Below are 16,963 nucleotides of genomic sequence, written 5' to 3' on the forward strand. Positions count from 1 at the left end.
CTCCACATCTGCTGCCTCCTCCCCCTCCATGCATCGGCCAGATGGCTGGCGGGGCGGCGCTTCTCGGAAAGCGATATTTGGCGGGGCGGGGCGGGAGCCGCTGGGGAAGGAGGAAGCGCAGGCCGGCGACGATCGTGGTGGGGCTCAGAGGTTGCCGGCCATGGCTGCAGGAGGCCTGGGCTTGGGGTCCGAACCCCTGTCCCCCTTCACGGCCTCCGTGCCCCTGGCTGCGCTCAACGTGAGAGTGCGGCGCCGCCTATCGCTGTTCCTGAACGTACGGACGCTGGTGGCGGCGGACTGGACAGCGCTGGCCGAGGAGCTAGGTTTCGAGTACTTGGAGATCCGGCAGCTGGAGGCGCACGCCGACCCCACGGGCCGCCTGCTGGATGCATGGGAGGGACGTCAGGGGGCCTCGGTGGGCCGCCTGCTTGAGCTGCTCGCCAAGCTGGACCGCGAGGACGTGCTGAACGAGCTGGGGCCCAAAATCGGTGAGGATGCCCCCTTCCTGGTCCCCCACCTGGGTCCATTCGCCCTCTCAGTATCCCGGAAGTGATGGGAACTGAAGGAAGGCGGTGAAGGCCAGGAGAAGCGTGGAAGGGAGGGAAACAGCTTAGGCAAAGTTTCAAGTAAGGACAGGACAAAGACTCGAGGTTCTCCAGGGGGGGCTGGGCTGCTTAAGGTAGAGCAGCAGGGCAGGTGAGGGGGACTGGTAGCTGGCTGTCTTGGAAACTTCGGGTCCCTGGGAAATGAAGCCCCCACCCCATCACTTAATCGCATACATAATACACATGTGGGTACAGCAACACATAGGCAGCACAGGTTGCTCCATCAGGGTTGCTGCCCTCACCAAGCATTAACCACTGGCTCTCCTGAGTGCCTCTTGCATGCCTAGCCCTGGTGATCCCAGAGTGAGCAGATCTTGGTTCCATTCTCAGGAGCCCTACGAAGGGATGTAAGGGTGAAGGAGCAGTTATCTGTCTTAAAGTATCATACAGAATGCTTCATCTGTTCCATGCTACCCTTCCCCACAAACCCAAGGCAACCTCTGTTTACTACCTCTCTGGTTTTGTCTTTTCCAAAATGTCATATAAATGTGATCATACAATATGCAGCCTTTTCAGACTGGCTTTTTTTCAGTGGCTCCCAGATAACCAGGACATCAGAGACATCCCTTGGGGATGGTCAGAGCCAGATGGGGTCTCAGCATCTTAGAGCTACAGAGCTGTGGATGGCACTACTGGGCTGGAGAAGCCCTGGAGCAGAGCAGGCCTAGGGGAAGTGGGACAGGGGGTGGGGCTTGCCTCTGGGGAGAGGGGTGGGGTACCCCTGGGAATCTTGCCACACCCTGTCTTTGTCCCACACCTACCCCCAGAGGAGGACTGCCGGAAGTATATTCTGAAGCAGCAGCAGGAAGAGTCTGAGAAGCCCTTACAGGTGGCTGCAGTAGACAGCAGCGTCCCACGGACGGCAGAGCTGGCAGGCATCACCACTCTTGATGATCCCCTGGGTAAGGGCCATATGCTGCACTCATGGGCCAGATAGGATAGGTGGGCCATAGGACAGCCGTCCATGTTAAGAGCATGGATGCCGGAGGCAGATGGGCTGTGGAACCTTGCCCACATTACTGATTCTCTCTGAGCCTCAGTTTCCTCACCTAAGAAATGGGAATAGTAATAGTCCTTCTTCTGGATTGCTGTGAGACAACATGAAGTGAGGTCTGGCCCCCATGGTGGGGCAGGATGCAGGGCTCAGTTTTCCTCTCCTGGCAAGGACATTTTCTCTGGGAAGTATTATCATGGGATGGGTGTAGGGGCCATGACCATGGTGGCCTAGCCTGGGGACTCCTGGCCAGACTCCTCCCTATGGAGCCCTGACCATCACTCCTGTGCTCTGCCCCCAGGGCAAATGCCCGAGCGTTTTGATGCTTTCATCTGCTACTGCCCCAGCGACATCCAGTTTGTGCAGGAGATGATCCAACAACTGGAGCAGACAAACTATCGGCTGAAGTTGTGCGTGTCCGACCGTGATGTCCTGCCTGGCACCTGTGTCTGGTCCATTGCCAGCGAGCTCATTGAGAAGAGGTTGGCCAGGGGGCAGGTGGGAGGGTGTTTCTCTTCCCAGCTGCGCCCTGTCTAGCCTGGGCACTGTGGCCCCCTGCCAAGGCCATCCTTGGATCTACGCTGAACTAGGTAGCCACAGCATCCGCAGCCTGCCCACTCTCCCCTAGGTGCCGCCGGATGGTGGTGGTTGTCTCTGATGATTACCTGCAAAGTAAGGAATGCGACTTCCAGACCAAGTTTGCACTCAGCCTCTCTCCAGGTAAGCTTAGCCCTGCCCTGACCAGAGAGGAGCAGGTGGGCAGGGCCTCAGGACACTAGCTTTTCTTTACCAAGGCAACCCTGCAGGTCTCTGCACACCAAGCATGTGTGCACACTTGTAGGTGAACGTGGGCCAGGGGTGCCTGGTGCAGGGAGGGCTGTTGCCTATTGTTAACCCCTGGGCTGGGGACAGGTCTCATCCCACTGTGGAGCAAGGGCCAGGTGCCACTGCTGCACCCCTTGGCTAACAGGTGCCCATCAAAAGCGGTTGATCCCAATCAAGTACAAAGCAATGAAGAAGGAGTTCCCCAGCATCCTGCGGTTCATCACCATCTGCGACTACACCAACCCCTGCACCAAGTCCTGGTTCTGGACCCGCCTCGCCAAGGCCCTGTCCCTGCCTTGAAAACTTACCCTTGGACCCTGGGTATGCACATGTGTGTCTGTTCATGTACTTCTGTCCCTGCCTCCTCCTGTAGCCGAAGGGGGGAAATCTGTGCGCCATTTGCCTCTTGATTCCTGGAGATGCCAATGCCTCAGACACATCTGCAGTCTCAGCAGCTGCTCTTGTCAAGTGGGCATCACATCTCGTGCCCTGCATGTAACTGATGGCTGTGAGTGGCACGTCTACATGCTGGGTTCTCAGCCAGAATAGCAGGGAGCAGGGCCAGTTGGGACCAAGACAAGGACCAGAGGAGCCAGATCTGACCCGTCCATGCATCTTAGGCCTTAGTTTCCCCAACGGAGAACTAAGTAGGATGGAGGAGACCAGGCAATGGCTATGTTTGAATGTATAGGAAATGGTGGAGCATTTCTCTGGGTCTCTTGGGGGAGACACTTTCACTGAGGAAGAGCTGGGGCCATGGCACTGCAGGGTGCTGCTTCCATGGTGATGCCTCTTCCTGCTGCAGTACCTCGATGCATACCTCACATCCCTTTGCCTCCCGGTAGTGGGGATGCCTGCTGGAGTATGTGGGGAAGCAGGCAGGCTGGTCCAGCTCAGAGAGATCCCCCTTGAGCCTGATTCCCCACCCAGCCACCTCTCATCTGCCTTGCTGAACCCTCCAGCAGCAATGAGTTCCCAAGCTGGGGCTGCTTCTCACTTCCATGTATCAAGATGCCTGCGGTCATGCTCTCCACTCTGCCTGGCATGTCCATCAACAACGGCTTCTGAGGCTGGGTCCCCATGATGATGTGATCAGGAAACCTTCCTCCCTGGACCACCCACAGGGAGCTTCCACACAACTTTCTGTACCATGGTTGCCTTATGGAGTTGTTTACTGGGGCCAGTTTACAAACACAAGAGCCTCATGCCCCAAGGCGTGTGGGCTCATGGACACATACAGACTCCAATGCACAGACACATATGTGCACACACCTGCGCACTCTCGCTCACTTCCCTCCCCCTGTCTCCAACACACACACACCCACATTTCCCTAGGTACAGCTCCCAGGAGCTGCTGGGGAAAATGTCCCCCCATTGAGGGGCCCAGCTATCCCCCTGGACAAAGATTGGGCCCTCCTGTATTCCTTCTCTCTTTCGGGGTAATATCCTCTCCTCTCGTTTTCCGCAACTTATTGACACCAAACTTTGGAAAGGACCCAATGTGCTAGCATTTTTACCTTCACTGAAGCACAGAGAGAGGAAGAAACCTGTTTGGAGTCACTCCACAAGTTAGCTGCAGGCACAGCTGACTGTGTTCCCTCTCCCAGGGGGATGTGTATATTACCCTCAAGCTCTCCTTTAAGGAGAAAATGTCATGGTCTCAGGTCTCTGTGCCCCAGATCAGATCCTAAATACAATAGGAAATGCCTTTCTTCTGTGATGTATCTCCACCAGGCTAGGCAAGGAGCCTTCCCTCAGGATCTCCGGAGGGAACTGAGGACCCTCTGAGCGTGGAGGATTTAGAAACACTTCCTGATCTTGATAAAGCACTTAGCTGCTGTGTCCCCACCCCCTTTGATATTGGGAGGTATTTTTAAGCAATTTTGAGGAAGCATCTACCACACCTATTTTGTATGCATTGTGAGAATTTCAAAGAGAGCTGAGAAATGCCTGTGTTTGTCCTTCCTCCTTCAGTTTCCTGGGTTTACAATAAATAAAAAGTTCTCTGCTTCAGGAATAGCAGGTTTCGTTTGCATCTGGAAGGTATTTGGAAATAGTAACCTGGAGGCAAGTCTCTCCTAGGTAAGAGAAGCTGGCTCCTAGGTTCTGGTGGGTTTGGGAGGGACTTCTGAAAGCTGGGCCCTTCCTTGTAGGGCCTGAGTCAGGGCTGTGGGCAGAACCAGGAGTCCCAGCTGCAGCTCCAGGTGCTCCAGACTGTTCACCTGCTACCAAGCTTACCCAAGGTCCTCTTGGGTTCTGACCCAGCTAGTGGACAGGGGCTGCTCTTCCAGGCCCCAAAGAGAGTCTGAAGACACCCACCACCACCACCACCACTCAAGCACACAGGTATCCTGCGAACTCAACTATTGACACTAATGGTCCTTTTTAGGCACAGCTGGGTTAATCCTAGGCTATTGATCCATTTTTAAATAAAATGTATCATTTTTTCATTCAAGAAAATTTGAAAAGTAAAAAGAAAAGGCTCACCCATAATCCAAACTCCAGAGATAAACTCTAGTGACATTTTAAAGTGCCCAGCCATTATCAGTGACCATAGCTTCTCTCTGAATGGTCTCTGTCACTGTGTCCTTGCTCCTGAGCTGTCTGCATGCTGGAGGCCCTCCAACCTTGCCCCTCTCCCCCCAGGGACTACTGTGAAGGCCCCCCAGTACTCAGAAGCAGTCCTGCAGGAACTTTCTCTCCAGTGGTCCTGGGGGGACGAGTCAGAGCAGCAGAGCAGAGTCTACCTGGTACCACCCTGGCTGAGATGGTCCATAGGTCCTATACCTGGCCATGCACAGGTCTCTGGGTGACACCAGATGCCTTACAGGAACACCTTTGTTCTCAGGCCAGGCTGGCAACCCAGTGACATGCTCTCCTCGCCCTGCATCTGATCCTGACAACCCTCACACCTTCCTTCCCCCTGTGTCCACCTCTGCACTAGCTGGGTTCTGAAATGTGGTTAAAGCTTCCTCTTCTTAGGTTTCAGTTCTCTGGGAACTTTTGATGGTGAAGCCTTCATTTTTTCAGTAGGGAAAATTCAGTGTTGAAATTACTGAAGGCAAAAGCAGGACATTCTGGAGGGCAGAAGCACAATTAAAATACAAAACTATGAGTCTACAAAGGAAGAGATGTTTATTTTGTCCAAAATTTAAATTTTCTATAGTACACTAACTTCAGCTGTCTGGTCAGGTTATTTAAACATCCTAAATACATGGAGCCTAGGGTAGATCTTATTATGGCGAAGCTAAGCCTTCCTATAATTATGTATAAGAGTCACCACCAGAGAACCTCTTTTCTTGCTCAGATGTGGCCTCTCTCTCTCCATGCAAACTCTGCAAATAAATGCACTTCTCTCCTCACTATGTGTGACATGACTCCCAGGAATGAGCCTGGCCCTAGCACCATAGGATTGAGAAAGCCTTCTTGACCAAAAGGGGGAAAAGAAATGAAACAAAATAAGGTTTCAGTGGCTTAGAGATTTCAAATAGAGTTTAGAGGTCATTCTGGGGGTTACTCTTATGCAAGCTTCAGCCAGATATTGCAAATTGTCGTGTAATGCCAAGCCCCAAGCAACAGTATTCCTGAAAACCCTAAAGTATGCCCTGGGCTTCCTCCTTCACTCCCCGGGCCTGTGGGTCCGGCGGCAGCACTCAGTTGAAGGCCCACGCCGCCTCGCGCTCAACCCCTGGGCATACTGTGCCCAGGCCCAGCGGCCGGAGCTAGCGCCCCGCCTGACAGCCACTCCTCTCCGGTGGCGCCAGCTCTATGAGCCTCGCCTCGCAGCGGCTCAAGGGAAGGCGAGTGAGTGAGTCTAAGGGGTGGCCGGGTGTAGTGTTGGCGTGGTCGCCCAGCAGTGGATCCATATGGCCAACGAGAAGCACAGCAAGAACGTCAGCCAACGCGGGAGCGTCTCCAAGATCTCCAGAAATGCCCCCGAAGAGAAGGTATCTATAGGATCCTGGTTGTTAGCTCTCTTCATTTTTGTTGTTTGTGCCTCTGCAGTTTTCCAGATTATTCTAAGTATCAGAATGGGCATGTGAAGTGACTGACCTTAAGATGTTTCTGTTTCCCTGTGAATGTTAACTTGAAGTCATTCCTGATGTTTGCTATCCTGGTTAAAAACAATTCAGTAAAGCATCCTGCCTCAGAATGACTTTTCATATCATCCTTCATGTGTCGTTCCAAGGTTTCTTAACCAGTCATCCCGTGTTTTCTAGTCCGTACCATAGTACCTTGCAAAAGCACCACATGAATAAAGCAATACAATTTAATTCTTAAGCTTCAGGAGGGGGCCCTACTTAGTAAAGAGTAAGCTTTTCCATGTGATTGTTTAAAACAGTATAGATAATTAGATGAAATCTGTGTGGACAGGATCTAGATTTTTTTAACCCTAATATGTCAATGCAATTAGCTTAAGTAAAATTTGGAAATTATGTTTTTTTTTATAGGTAGGCACTTTATTACTATCTCTTGAATTGAAAGCACATTCTCATATAGGGTCAAGTAACTATCCTGTAATCGGGTGCTTATGAATGGAACAACTACACAGCCTAGTTTTACCACAACCTTTAACACCTGAAAATTTTAAGAAGCTTCTAAATGCCTAATATGAAGGGAGATGCTTCTAGCCACAACATCTATTTTTTGTTATTGAGATTGTTCACATACCATACAATTATCCAAAGATCCAAAGTGTACAATCAGTTGCCCACAGTACCATCGTATAGCTGTGCATCCATCACCACGATTAATTTTTTTTCAATTTTTAGAACATTTTCGTTACTTCAGAAAAGAAATAAAGACAAAAAAAGGAAACTCAAATCCTCCCTTACCCCTAACCACCCCTCCTCCATTACTGATTCATAGTTTTGGTTAGTACATTTGTTACTGTTGATGAAACAAGGTTAAAATACTACTAACTGTAGTATATAATTTGCAATAGGGATATATTTTTTCCTATATGCCCCTCTTTTATTAACTTCTAGTTATAGTGTCATACATTTGTTCTAGTTCAAGAGAGATTTCTAATATTTGTACAGTTAATCATGGACATTGTCCACCATAAAATTCACTGTTTTATACATTCCCATCTTTTAACTTCCAACTTTCCTTCTGGTGACATACATGACTTTGAGCTTCCCCTTTCCACCACCTTCACACACCATTCAGCACTGTTAGTTATTCTCACAACGTGCTACCTTCACCTCTGTCCATTTCCAAACGTTTACGTTCACCCTAGTTGAACATTCTGCTCATAATAAGCAACCGCTCCCCATTCTTTAGTCTCATTCTATATCCTGGTAACTTATATTTCATATCTATGAGTTTACATATTATAATTAGCTCATATCAGTGAGAACCTGTAATATTTGTCCTTACGTTTCTGTCTTATTTCACTCAATGTAGTGCCCTCAAGCTTTCTTCATCAACCCGTTTTTTTTAAGGTTTTGTTCATACACCATTCATTCCGCCCTAAGTAAATCAATGGTTCCCTGTATAGTCACGTATTTATGTATTCACCACCATTCCCTCTATCTGTATAAGAACATCTCCATTTCTTCCACAAAGAAGGAGGAAGAGTCAAAGAAGGTAGAGAGACAAAAGAAAAAGAAAAAAGAAAGAAAGAGAGAGAACAAAACAAAACAAAATATGACAGCTAGGAAGCAACAAAGGAAAGATAGCATTAAACTAAAGTAGAACAATTCAGTAAAGCATCCTGCCTCAGAATGACTTTTCATGTCATCCTTCATGTGTCATCCCAAGGTTTCTTCAACAGTCATTCTGAGTTTTCTAGTCCATACCACAGTCCTTGCAAACATCATCAATGCCAAGAGTCCCATACCCTTCCTCTATTCCTACCCCCCCCCATATGCATTTAGTTTTGGTATATTGCCTTTGTTATATTAAAGGAAGCATAATAAAATGTTTCTGTTAATTATAATCTCTAGTTTGCTGATTGTATTTTCCCCCCAACCCTACCCTATTTTTAACACCTTGCAATGTTGACATTCATTTGTTCTACCTCATGTAAAAACATATTTGTACCTTTTATCACGGCCGTTGAGCACCCTAGGTTTCACTGAGTTATACAGTCTCAGTCTTTATCTTTCCTCTTTCCTTCTGGTGTCCCATATGCTCCTAACTTTCCTCTTTCAACCATACTCACAGTCATCTTTGTTCAGTGTATTTACATTGCTGTGCTACTATCTCCCAAAATTATGTTCCAAACCTGTCACTCCTGTCTTTTCCTTTCTGTGTGCAGTGCTCCTTTTAGTGTTTCCTGTAGAGCAGGTATTTTGTTCACAAACTCTGTCATTGTCTGTTGGTCAGAGAATATTTTAAGCTCTCCCTCATATTTGAAGGACAATTTTGCCGGATATAGGATTCTTGGTTGGTGATTTTTCTCTTTCAGTATCTTAAATATATCACATCACTTCCTTCTTGCCTCCATGGTTTCTATTGAGAAATCCACACATAGTCTTATCAAGCTTCCTTTGTATGCGATGGATTGCTTTTCTCTTGCTGCTTTCAGGATTCTCTTTATCTCTGATGTTTGATAATCTGATTATTAACCGTCTTGGTGTAGGCCTATTCAGATCTATTCTGTTTGGGGTACGCTGCGCTTCTTGGATCTGTAATTTTATGTCTTTCATAAGAGATGAGAAATTTTCATTGATTATTTCCTCTATTGTTGCTTCTGCACCCTTTCCCTTCTCTTCTCCTTCTGGGACACCGATGACATGCACATTTCTGCGTTTTGTGTTATAATTCCCAGAGATGTTGCTCATATTTTTCCATTCTTTTCTCTATCTGTTCTTTTGTGTGTAGGCTTTCAGATATCTTGTTCTCCAGTTCCTGAGTGTTTTCTTCTGCCTCTTGAGATCTGCTGTTGTGTGTCTCCATTGTGTTTTTCATCTCTTGTGTTTTACCTTTCATTTCCATAGATTCTGCCAGTTGGTTTTTGAAACTTTTGATTTCTACCTTATGTAGCTGAATGTTTTCATTATATGCTTCATCACTTTTGCCAGATCTTCCCTAAACTTTTTGAATTGATTTAGCATTATTTGTTTAAATTCCTGTATGTTGAAATGTAAGTTTGTTCCTTTGGGCTATAACTTCATTTTTCTTAGTGTAGGTTGTAGTTTTCTGTTGTCTAGGCATCTGATTTCCTTTGTTACCCCAGTCAGGTTTTCCCAGACCAGAATGGGCTAGGTCTCAGAAGGAGGCAAATAATATCACATCTCCTTGAAGGTGTGTCTTAGAAGATTGATGCATCCTGTGAGGCCTCAAGCCACTGTGCTTTTCTGCCCAGCAGGTGGCGCTTGTCAGCCTGTATTTCCAGGCTGGTGTAAGGAAGTATGGCCCATGGCTGTTTTTGCCCAGGCTCTGGTTCTGAATGGAAGGCGGGTAGTAGAGCTGGGCCCCACCTCTTTCCTCTTAGGGAAGATATTCCCCCTAGGGAGAGGTCATTAGCGTTTGAGTAGTCTCTCTGCCTGTGCTATCTCCACCCTTGTCTGGGTCAGAGCACTGGGAACTGAAAATAGCAGAGGCTTTCTCCACTGATCTGAAAAAGGGACAGAAAGCCCCCCCTCATGGCCAGTTTTTGGCCACCCTCAGTTTCACCCATTGGCCAGAAACAGCACCTGGTCCTCTGGGCTCCCCCACCCTCCCAGGGAGGTCCTCTGTTTCTCCAAGGTCAGTCATCACCAAAAGCCTCTGTTTGCTTGTTGAGGATTCATAGCTTGTATTGAGCAGTCCACGTTTGTTAATTAAAACCCCTGTTGTAGCTAAGCTGAGCTATATTTGCTTGCTCAGAGAGTGCTGCCCTCTGTCACTGCCAGGCTTTGCAGTTCAGGCTGTTGTGAAAAGGGGCTCTCAGCTCGGTCTGCAGTCTTTACTTACAGATTTTATGCTGCGATCTAGGGCATTCCTCCCAATTCAGGTTGGTGTATGATGAGTGGACAGTCACGTTTGTCCCCCCGCAATTATTCCAGATTATTTACTAGTTGTTGCTGGTTGTTTATTAGTTGTTCCAGGGGGACTAACTAGCTTCCACTCCTCTCTATGCCACCACCTTAGAGCCCCTTCCACAACATCTATTTTAACAATAGTCTTTCTATTATACTGCCTTGGATTTTGCATGCATGAATATACTGATCTAAGATGCCATTAAAAATAAAATGAGCATTTTGTAACTTGGCATTGCAGTTTCATTAAAAGCTATCATGGAGACAAGTCAGGGAAGGTTGTTTTGTCTGCGCTGATCATTGATTTCACTAGAATTATTTTAATATGTCAGAGGGGTTTACTATGCTAGACAAAATTTAAGGAAAAAGTACTACTAAAGGTGGATGCCTCATCAGGACAGTCTATTGAGCCCAATGTGCCATAAGACATCTTGGCATGTTACCAGCACTTTTAATACCAAAAAAGGCACATCAACAAAACCAAAAGTTACACTTAATTTAGAAATGCTTTTACTGGATTTATGATTGAAATGCTGTTTGTTACTATATACATCAGACTTGGGTAACATCTGAAGTTAGATTTAAGGATAAGGATCAGTCTTTAATCCTCCTTTGTCATATGATTTTACAGGTTTTAATCAAATATCCTTTTTACTAATAAGGGTGAGGGTGATAAGGTAGGTTTTGGGTTTTCTGGTACTGTTGAAAAACTGCAAGTATTGGCTATTTATATTCTTAGCCATAACTTGGTGAAAAAAAGGCTGAGATGTCTATTAATGAATTGGAAAAAAAAGCTGCTTCTATGTGTTTTGTTAATAGTTTCAGGATATTTTTTTTAAACAGTTAAGAGGAACAGAAGGGAAGTCTGCTACCTAGTCTATAAACAGTGTGAACCTTAGAGAGAGTTTCTGATAACTCCCTGAGTATGGGAAAAAGGGAGAGGAGTAGTTAAGGAAGTTGACTACTCTGGTTAGCTGAGCTGCTCCAAATGAAGGAATAGGAATCAGCTGACCTTGGGCCAGCATTGTTACCTGCCTTTCTCACCCAGTAAATCAACCCCTATATTTGGTATTTTCTTTGAAGCAGGTGTCTTGGTTAAATAAATGTATTTTATAATTTTAAAATGAAAGCAGGTGCCTTAATTCCTAACAGGTGCCTTAATTTTTGCTTTGAGTTAAACCATTCCATACCAGAATTTCCCTCAAATTACTGTAGATAATTGACTTTAAAATGTTGGGTTTTTTAAAAATGTACAATGTTTTGATTAATTTGACTGTTAAACTGGTATAGACACAATCGTTTTACATATGTAAAATTGCACTCCCTTTGTATTTCATGTGTAATTTACCAATTGAGTATATATATATATTTTTGGCTGTAGTTGAATTTTTTTTTTATTTTTTTTCCTTCATTTTATTAAGATATATTCACATACCACGCAGTCATACAAAACAAATCGTACATTCGATTGTTCACAGTACCATTACATAATTGTACATTCATCACCTAAACCAATCCCTGACACCTTCATTAGCACACACAAAAAAATAACAAGAATAATAATTAAAGTGAAAAAGAGCAATTAAAGTAAAAAAGAACACTGGGTGCCTTTGTCTGTTTGTTTGTTTCCTTCCCCTATTTTTCTACTCATCCATCCATAAACTAGACAAAGGGGAGTGTGGTCCTTATGGCTTTCCCAATCCCATTGTCACCCCTCATAAGCTACATTTTTATACAACCAATTGAGTACATTTTATATTAAGAATGGATTATGAATGTTTGGGTAAATGAAAATTGTATCTTATTTGATTTGTCCTTTAAAAAAATAAAGCTCCCTGAATATTTCATGCCTTCTAAAAAAAATACCCTGGGCTCTAAGACTTTACAAACGTTTTACTTATTAAGTTTATTTTTTTTGGAACTTAAAATCTCCAGATAAGCCCTGAAACCCAGAAGTACCAATCTCCAAGAGCATCAACCAGTTTCATTCCTCTACTCCATAATGTCAACACCCCTTTTCAGCATTAAGAAGTTAGAATAGTCATTGCCCAAATACTTCTGAAGATTGAGAGATCGATCAAATGAGAGGGAGGAATTGTAACAGAGAAGTCAGGGTTTAACAAATGATTATCACTGTTGAGTCATTATAAAGATATTTATTTTTAGTTTTTAGTGTATTAGAATAGCCAGAAGGAAATACATGAAATGGTTGAACTGCAACCCAGTAGCCTTGATTTTTGATAATGATTGTATGACTATATAGCTTTTATTTTGTGACTATGCGATTGTAAAAACCTTGTGACTGATACCCCCTTTATCCAGTCTATGGTTAGATGAGTAATATAATAAAGACACGCATGGGGAAAAAATGTAGAACATAGAGTGCCTAGTGATAAAAACTAGAGAAGAAGGAGTGGTTACCTAATATGTACAGAATTGTTAATGAGGGTCAACTTAAATGTTTGGGAATGGATAGATGTGATGGTAGTTCATTCTTGGGATTATAAGAAATAGTAACGTATTGTAGGTGAATTTGTTTGAAGTAGCTGTTTAAAGTCATGTTATTTTAAATAAGTTCTTGCATAAACTACAACAAATGTAAAAAAATAATAGAGGGAGTATATAGGAAAAAACATAGCTATTGCAAACTATAGGTAATGGTAATATTTTAATATTACAGGACTATAAGTAACAGTAATATTTTAATATTCTTCCATCAAGTAACACATGTACTACACCAATACTATGGGTCAACATTGGGTGGGGGGTAAAGGGTAGGGGAGAATTTGGGTTTTATTATTTTATTCTTATTTCTGTTCTGGAGTAATGAAAATGTTCTAAAATTGATCATGGGGATGCACAACTATGTGATGATACTGTGAGCCAGTGAATGTAGTGTGTGAATATATCACAGTAAATTGGGGAACAAAAGACTACAAGTCTACATGAAAAGAGACCTGAATTCTGCCACAAGACAATTACTGGGTAGAAAAACAGGAAGAGGGATTTTCCCCACATTAGATGAGTATTAAGATGCAAAAGAATCAAATGTATGAATATAGTGTGGACTTTATTTGGATCCTGATTCAAACAGATCAGTTATAAAAAGACATTCATGGGACAATTGGGGAAATTTGGCTATTCTATGGCATCAAAGAATTTCAATGATTTTGTCAAATGTGATAAAAGCATTTTGATTACAGAAGAAGATGCCTATAATTGTTAGAGACCAATTCTGAAGTATTATTGGGGTGAAATGACTGATGTCTGGGATTTGCTTTTAAATACTTAAGTAAACGAATAAAGAAAAAAGAATACATGAAGTAAATGTGGCCATTTTAAATTGTTAAATCTGGAGGTTAATTTCTTCTCTATACTTTTGTGTTTGGAATTTTTCACGATCAATATATTTTTAAGTTAAAAGATAGAAGGATTGCTGCTACTCTATTTGGACAGATGTCTCTCTTGCTGAATATTCCTAATGTAGGTTTAAAATCTTTAATTAGAAATGACCAAAACAGAAAATAATCTTTTCCTCTCTGGGTGAAGAAGTGGAGTGGAAGTTCAACAACATATATGCAAGACATCTAAAAACCTTGGCTGTGACAATTTTTAAAAAATTATTCATTAATTTTGAGGCTTGAAAAAAGTATACCAGAAATATTTTCTTTAACTCAAAATATATTCTTGAACTTTAACTTAGAACAGACTCTTATGAACCGCAGTGTTTTTGAGTCAAAGGGAACAGACCATCAACCCCAAAGGGAGAAGTTGCCCGGAATTCTTATGCCACTCTGAAAGCAGTGCTTCCTGGCAAAGGGGACCCGGGACTCTTCAACCCCAGGAAGAGGTGGACCGACTGCCCTCCCTAGAAAGTGCAGGAGCACCCGTGTTGGGCCTCTGGTTGACAGAATTCTGAGCAGTGGGGCTGGGAATTGCCAATGACAGAAAATTGAAGAATGCCCATGCAGACTAGGCTGGGATTATTCCAAATTCCAGAAGGTGAACTTAGAATTACAGAGCAGAGCACAGGAAGGGGCAGTGGGTCACTGAGGGTGGGGGAGGAGGCAGCTCACCATCAATTCAGGGGAGCATTACACCCACTGGTTGCTGTTTGCCAGATGATGACAAGTACATGTTTTAAAAGCCCCTGGGGATTCTAGTTTCAGAACAATATGGAGTAAATGCACTTTTCCCTCTTCTTCCCACTAAGTGCAGCTGGAAAACCCTTGACATTATATATTAACAAACATTAGACAACTCTGGAAGGTGGACAGAAGAAGACAGACTGTCTAGGGACCAGTTTTGTTTTACCTTATACATCCCAGACTGAGTACTAGAGAAGCCAGAAACCCAGAAACCAATGGATGCAGGCAAATAAAGAAAGACATGAAAGTCTGTTCTTTCTAGCCTACGGATCAGGAAGGGGCAACTTAGCAAGACAGAAAACCTCTAGGCTATAACCATCCTACTCCAGCCAAACCACAGAAAACAATTATAATCCCACCCCCACCCTGCCAGCCAAGGCCGAATGGGGAGCCTGGACTTCCCACAGCACCCCTTCCTGCTGGGGCGATATCAGTGGAGGCCTCATGAAGAGTCAGGATTTTCAATACCATGCAGCAGTGATGTGCAGCTCCACCATGTCAGTGGAGTCCACCTGGGAAGCAGTAACAAGTCATCATTCTCCTCCCTGCCAGGGTGGCATTAGTGGAGGTTTAGTGGGGAGACTGTACTCTCACCCAGGCCCAGCAGGAACTAGGTGCACCCCCTGCATGGAATGTCAATGGAGGCTGTGTGAAACCTGAACTACTCCTTTCATCTGATAGCAATAAGGCAGCACCCCTCCCCTTACCTCATCTATGCAGTGTCAGTGAAGACTTGCTAAAACAGAAGATTTAAAGAAGATCCAAAGTCTCATAACATAATACCAAAAATGCCCAGGATGGAAAATCCCTTGTCATACAAAGAACCATGAAAATCTCAGCTCAAATGAGAAAAGACAATCAACAGATGCCAATTCTTAGATTACACAGATGTTAGAATTATCTGACAAGGATTTCAAAGCAGCCTTCATAAAAATGCTTCAACAAGTAGTTACAAACACACTTTAAACATTTGAAAAAATAGAAAGATATAAAGAAGTAAAAGATATAAAGAGAAGATGGCAGACTGGTGAGCTGTAAGTTTTAGTTACTCCTCCAGGAAAGTAGGTAAAAAGCCAGGAACTGCGTGGACTGGACACCACAGAGCAATCTGTCTTTGGGCATACTTCATACAACACTCATGAAAATGTCGAACTGCTGAGATCAGCAAAATCTGTAAGTTTTTGCGGCTAGGGGACCCGCGCCCCTCCCTGCCAGGCTCAGTCCCGTGGGAGGAGGGGCTGCCAGCTCCGGGAAGGAGAAGGGAGAACTGCAGTGGTAGCCCTTCTCGGAAACTCATTCTACTGATCCATACTCCAACCATAGATAGACTGAGACCAGACACCAGAGAATCTGAGAGCTGCCAGCCCAACAGAGAGGAGACAGGCATAGAAAAAAAAAAAAAATAACACGAAAAACTCCAAAATAAAAGCAGAGGATTTTTGGAGTTCTGGTGAACACAGAAAGGGGAAGGGCGGAGCTCAGGCCTTGAGGCGCATATGCAAATTCTGAAGAAAAGCTGATCTCTCTGCCCTGTGGACCTTTCCTTAATGGCCCTGGTTGCTTTGTCTATTAGCATTTCAATAACCCATTAGATCTCTGAAAGCTTCAAAGAATTGCAATTTGGGCACGTCAAGTCAAGAGCAGAACTAAGAGAGCTCTGAGACAAAAGGCAATAATCCAGTGGCTGAGAAAATTCACTAAACACCACAACTTCCCAAGAAAAGGGGGGTGTCCGCTCACAGCCACCATCCTGGTGGACAGGAAACACTCCTGCCCATCGCCAGCCCCATAGCCCAGAGCTGCCCCAGACAACCCAGTGTGACGGAAGTGCTTCAAATAACAGGCACACACCACAAAACTGGGCGTGGACATTAGCCTTCCCTGCAACCTCAGCTGATTGTCCCAGAGCTGGGAAGGTGGAGCAGTGTGAATTAACAAAGCCCCATTCAGCCATCATTTGAGCAGACTGGGAGCCTCCTTACACAGCCCAGCAGCCCAGAACTGCCCTGGGGGGACGGCACTCACCTGTGACATAGCACAGTCATCCCTCAACAGAGGACCCGGGGTGCACAGCCTGGAAGAGGGGCCCACTTGCAAGTCTCAGGAGCCATACGCCAATACCAAAGACTTGTGGGTCAGTGGCAGAGACAAACTGTGGCAGGACTGAACTGAAAGATTAGACTATTGCAGCAGCTTTAAAACTCTAGGATCATCAGGGAGATTTGATTGTTAGGGCCACCCCCCCCTCCCCGACTGCCCAGAAACAAACCCACATACAGGGCAGGCAACACCAACTACACACGCAAGCTTGATACACCAATTGGGCCCCACAAGACTCACTCCCCCACTCACCAAAAAGGCTAAGCAGGGGAGAACTGGCTTGTGGAGAACAGGTGGCTCGTGGACGCCACCTGCTGGTTA

General features: G+C 45.0%; 2 protein-coding genes across 2 annotated transcripts; both read left to right on the top strand.

Annotated features, from left to right (window-relative positions):
• Nucleotides 1-90: 90 nt before the first annotated feature.
• On the top strand, nt 91-4,437 carry MYD88 (MYD88 innate immune signal transduction adaptor). Its single transcript, XM_037847370.1, has 5 exons — nt 91-488; nt 1,373-1,507; nt 1,901-2,081; nt 2,228-2,319; nt 2,570-4,437. The coding sequence occupies exons 1-5, from the start codon at nt 161-163 to the stop codon at nt 2,722-2,724; spliced, it is 891 nt and encodes a 296-aa protein (XP_037703298.1). The 5' UTR covers nt 91-160; the 3' UTR covers nt 2,725-4,437.
• A 1,805-nt stretch (nt 4,438-6,242) lies between these two features.
• On the top strand, nt 6,243-7,166 carry LOC119528065 (stress-associated endoplasmic reticulum protein 1-like; the record flags this gene model as incomplete). Its single annotated transcript, XM_037828720.1, has 1 exon — nt 6,243-7,166. A coding segment is annotated over one exon (225 nt), but the record flags the coding sequence as incomplete, so codon positions are not given.
• Nucleotides 7,167-16,963: the final 9,797 nt, after the last annotated feature.

Source organism: Choloepus didactylus, chromosome 1 (assembly GCF_015220235.1).
Source record: "Choloepus didactylus isolate mChoDid1 chromosome 1, mChoDid1.pri, whole genome shotgun sequence".
Taxonomy (NCBI): domain Eukaryota; kingdom Metazoa; phylum Chordata; class Mammalia; order Pilosa; family Megalonychidae; genus Choloepus; species Choloepus didactylus.

Coding starts and splice junctions, on each gene's coding strand:
- MYD88 (XM_037847370.1), top strand. CDS start 161: ATGGCTGCAGGAGGCCTGGGCTTGGGGTCCGAACCCCTGTCCCCCTTC. Junction 489..1,372: donor CGAGCTGGGGCCCAAAATCG/GTGAGGATGCCC, acceptor ACCTACCCCCAG/AGGAGGACTGCCGGAAGTAT. Junction 2,320..2,569: donor TGCACTCAGCCTCTCTCCAG/GTAAGCTTAGCC, acceptor CTTGGCTAACAG/GTGCCCATCAAAAGCGGTTG.